The sequence below is a fragment of the Aptenodytes forsteri genome, unplaced genomic scaffold (genome assembly GCF_000699145.1).
Source record: "Aptenodytes forsteri isolate BGI_AS27 unplaced genomic scaffold, ASM69914v1 Scaffold54, whole genome shotgun sequence".
NCBI lineage: Eukaryota > Metazoa > Chordata > Aves > Sphenisciformes > Spheniscidae > Aptenodytes > Aptenodytes forsteri.
The window spans coordinates 19,941,525-19,945,990 of NW_008796044.1; the positions used below are offsets into that span (position 1 = coordinate 19,941,525).

Below are 4,466 nucleotides of genomic sequence, written 5' to 3' on the forward strand. Positions count from 1 at the left end.
TAGAGGTCCTCTGGTCTGTCCTCCGGTCTGTCTTCCTCTTCCAAGGAAGACCAGAAGTTCTGTTGTCAACCTGAGATACTCTCACTGTGTAAAAACTCATACTGGGTCAAACGAAAATCTTTCTATCCAATATGCTGTTTCTGAAGGCACCTGTAAAATAGTTTTCATTCTCAGCACTTTATTGGTTTTGTTTGTTTAACATATGCTCTTACTTGAATTCTCCCTAGTTTATGTGCACTCCCAACACCTCTGGATAGCTTATGTTTTAAGCATTGACTGTAGTTCATCCTTATGGATGATGTTCAGCAGAGGATGCCTTGGGAAGCATAAACGACAGGGTATGTAATACTACCCTAAAACACTGTCCAGCAGCTTGCCACTGAGTGGTATTAATTACAAAGACCTTTACAGTAGTTTAATCTAGGTCATGATTCCCTAGCTTGACTATGATATCACATGAAGCAGCTTCAGAAAGCTCACTAGAGTCAAGACAGGTGATCTTTTCTGCTTCTCCCTTATCTATAAGGGCTGTTACTTCAAAAGAGAAAATAGATTTGTTCTTGATAAACCGTGTTGGAGATGAGGATTAGTAGTCTTACTGATTTCCCCAAACAACTTACATGCACCAGATTATTATTTTTTAAATTACAGGCAAATTCACTGGTTCATAATCCTTAGCCTATCTTCTTGTCTCTTTCCACTTAGGCAGGTTTTGGCCTCTTCCACGCTCCTGGTATCTGATTCACCCTTCATGAATCAGTTGTTATTTCAACCAGTTCCTGAAATATCCTGAGATTTTTAAGGGTCGTCAGACCCCGTGAGCCTGAAAATACCACATTTTTCTAAGCACTTTCTATGCTTTTGTTGTCTGTATCTTTGCCAAACATTCTTACCTTGTTATTGTTTAACTGCCCTAGTCGCCAGCTCACAGTTCCCGTTATCACCATGTTGCCTTTTGCTCACCAAACCCCAACGCACAGCAGGAGAAAGGCACACAGATTTGTTAAAACATACAGTGGTATATCTGAATGGAATTTGGGAGCTATTGAAGAAAAGGGTCATGTTAAAGTAGATCAATTGTATGGACTTCAAATTGGGTACCAGGAATGTTTGTGTAATAAATGGCTTGAATTTATTCTTCAATAAACTGTACAGCACTTGCTTAGTGATGTTACTTCCCCTGTGCTTGTCCTAATTTATGTAGTGGATCCTCAGGGTAAGTAACTTTTTCTCCCTTACCTGGACTGATCCTAAAGTTAACAGATTCTAGGATGTGGTACAGGATCTGTTTAGTTGATTAAGATTTTTCTCTTATATTGGCTGGGAAGGAGGGCAAAAATAACTTATGATTTTGAGGCTTTTAGAAAGGCAAAGCTGGATCTTGTGTTGAACCTGGCTGTAGTCATCAAACTTGTATGTGGTCTTACATTGTGGTCAGGCACAGCAAGGGATGTGTCTCTTTTGATGAGACTCTCCCAGAGACTCCATGGCGTTTCCAGGGAACACAGTAAACAGTAAGAGCTGCAAGGGAGGCAGGGGCAGACACTTTACTCAGCGCTGACCATGCCAATTCTGTGGATTTAAATTTTCTCATTTTCTGAATTTACTCTCGCTTGTACTTGCTGTGCTTTTCTGAGGAAAGGTATGTGATCTGGGATTTGTGGAAGGTACAGTCATGACATGCAAAGATGGGTCCCTTGGCATTAGGGGATGATGTGGGAGGAGGATGTAAAAAGGGCTATATTTTGCTATACTGTTTCTACAGGCAGAAGAAGTTGGAGTGGCAGTGCCCAGAATAGCCCAGAACAGAGGAAGCAAATGAATGATGGGTATGTATATGATATACTGGTAGTCATCCATGTTAATTTTCTTCCCCAGCTCCATCATGGAGGTCACGGGAGAGGAAAAAAGCTTGCTTGTTGGACAGGAGTTGGTTAACTGACTAGAAGACTACTTGTAGCCTAGGGGCTTGCTCTCTAGTTAGAAGACTGACGTGAGCAAGTACTGAGTGGAGCAGAAATCTGCTCTTCCACAGGGGGCTATGGTGACAATCAGCGTGGCATGCTTCGCTGCTTCGGGTTTCCAAAGCTGGCCATCACTACTGTGTGGGTTGGTGTAAGGGTTTTGGTCCTTCCTGAGATGTGGTGACTCCGTTTCCCTCCATAGCCTTTCCCTGATCACCCAGATGTGGCCTGTGATGGCAGTTCCTCCAACTCGCAACTGTTAATTTGTCTGGATGGATTTTACCTGTTGTACCCACATCAGTCTCTTCCCACCCCCAACTCTTTTGTGATGGGTTTTTTTGTTGTTGTTGGTTTTGTGGTTTTTTTTTTACTTGTTTAAATAGTTATCAGAGATGAGGTCAATACAAACGTGGAATGGATTTGATCAGAGGTCAGTTTGTAAAGTGGATGTGTAAGTTTATGGAGTAAGAAGAAATGCTCAGACCCTTTTCTGGCTCTAGGAAGCACAAGACTGAGGCTTTCCTCTTGTTTCTTTTGTCTCAGGACTGTATTTCACCATATATCTAGTCTTAACTCTCCTTATCCCACCATGCATGATTTTGGCTTTTCTGTGGCATCAAACTTAGCAGCTGGACTATTCGCTATGTGACAGTTCTTTAAGGTGGCTCCTGTTCCACAGCACAGGCATGCATGTCCTATGCTCTCATCTTTGTCACCCATATCCAGAACCGTAGCTTGCCCATATTTGTTCAGCTGAGGGTTTGGTGATGTTAGTAGGCAACTGAGATCATCAGCTTTTCAGCATGTTGCTGAAATAGGCTTCTTTAAGAACTGATGGTGCAGCAGCAAGGCCTTGTGAATTCTGGGCAGTGACTGTGGCATCTGCTGCACTTCAGTTTGGTGCATTCAGACTTGTGTACACGCTCAATAAAGTTATTTGTGCTCAGTTTCTTTTTTGAGGAAAAAAGGGTAGTGAAGGAGTTGATCGCATCTCCCCTTTCACCTCCAAACTCTAACTGGCATATATTAGTGCTCTGCTAAGGGAAAAGCCAGTAAGTTTTAGATATCCAGAATGTAGGCTGGAGTGAGGAAGGCTTGGCCGGTCTGTGTCCTCACTTTGCCCCACCTCCTGAGGCTTGCTCCATTTGTGTAATGTCCTTTGCTACCCCACCTATCTCACAATGATTACATCCTTTCTTGTTTGGTCAGAAGGAAACTGTCTCTGTTTAGGGCAATCTGTGCAAACAAGACAGATTCTGGGACCCATGTCTAGAAATAACCAGCTCCAGCTCTTCATGGGCATTGGGTAACAGTAGTAATGGAGACTGTTGTGGGGGTAGCTGGTGAGCTAGAAAATTAGCCTGCTTTGTGATATTGTGCAGCTCGTTCGTACATGAAGCGTGAGCAAATGTGGTGACTAGCTAAGGGAGTTTAACTGTGATGTCAGTCAGCACACACTTGGGGTCAAACCTTCCTCCAGGAAAGGCAGTCAGCATGACGCACACAGTGATAAGGTAAGTGCAGGGTATTACTAGATGGGATGCAGAGGTGCTGGAGAGAGTACTGTAGTGCTGATCCACTCGTAGGACCATGGGACAAGTGTGGGAGATACGGCTGCAAAGGTGGCAAGACAGAAGTTGAGCTATTTTGAATGGCTCCACATTTTGTCTCCTGCAGAGCGAGCTTCCTGGGAAGACCTGAAGCCATATCCCAGGATCCACATTCCAGGCAACACAGACTTTTGTAACCACCCTTCCTGGTTGACTCATTGCAGCCAAGACACTGCTCTCCGAATGGCAAACTTGCATCTCAAACATCTGCTGAGGACTCTTTTACTTTGGAGAAGGCTTTAGTTCCCCTTTCGAAGAGGTACTGCAGAGGCAGAGCAGAGCCAGGCCCCAAAAGTCTGTGTTCTCAGCTTTGGCTAGGCCTCCAGTGTCCCTTTTCCGCATGCACAAGGCAGTAATGAACAGACCCCCTTTCATTAGCCTGGGCCTATGCTGGGAATTCCCTGTCATCAAGTTTCTGAGAATTGTGGACATCCTGGATCTTTACAGACTGCACTGCTGCTTCTCATTGTTGCTTTTCATTCTTGCCCTTCTAAGAGAGTTCATGTACCCCCATGCCAGAAGTGCCGGGATACCAGCGACCTCAAGGGGCACACACGAACACGTCACAGGCCCCCACTCAACTTATACAAGATGATCAACATCAGGTGGTGGTGGAGGGCTAAAGGGGCAGAAGCAGTGGTGTAGTCTAACTGTGCTTTCCGTCTTCACAGGAAGGCACAAGAAGCCTTGTAGTTTCTCCCACTTTTGTGAGTGTTCTGGTTCGTAAGGATCTTTGGGGTTGAAGACCACCGTGATCAACCTCTCCAGTAGCCAGGGCTCGGAGAGGCCTCTCTCCGCAGCAGCAGTCCTCTCCCCGCCCAGCGTTCGCGCACCCCGAAGGTCCCGGGAGGGCCCCCTGCTGCCGAGCGGGCCTCGGCGGGCCTGAACGCGG

General features: G+C 45.4%; 1 protein-coding gene across 1 annotated transcript in view; it reads left to right on the forward strand.

Annotated features, from left to right (window-relative positions):
• The first annotated feature begins 1,486 nt into the window (after positions 1–1,486).
• The window catches only part of LOC103904474 (C-terminal-binding protein 2), a 14,805-nt gene continuing 11,825 nt past the window's right edge, over positions 1,487–4,466 (forward strand). Inside the window, exon 1 of the mRNA XM_009285973.2 lies at positions 1,487–1,514. Coding sequence (XP_009284248.2) covers positions 1,487–1,514 — 28 coding nt within the window. The remainder of the gene's footprint in view (positions 1,515–4,466) is intronic.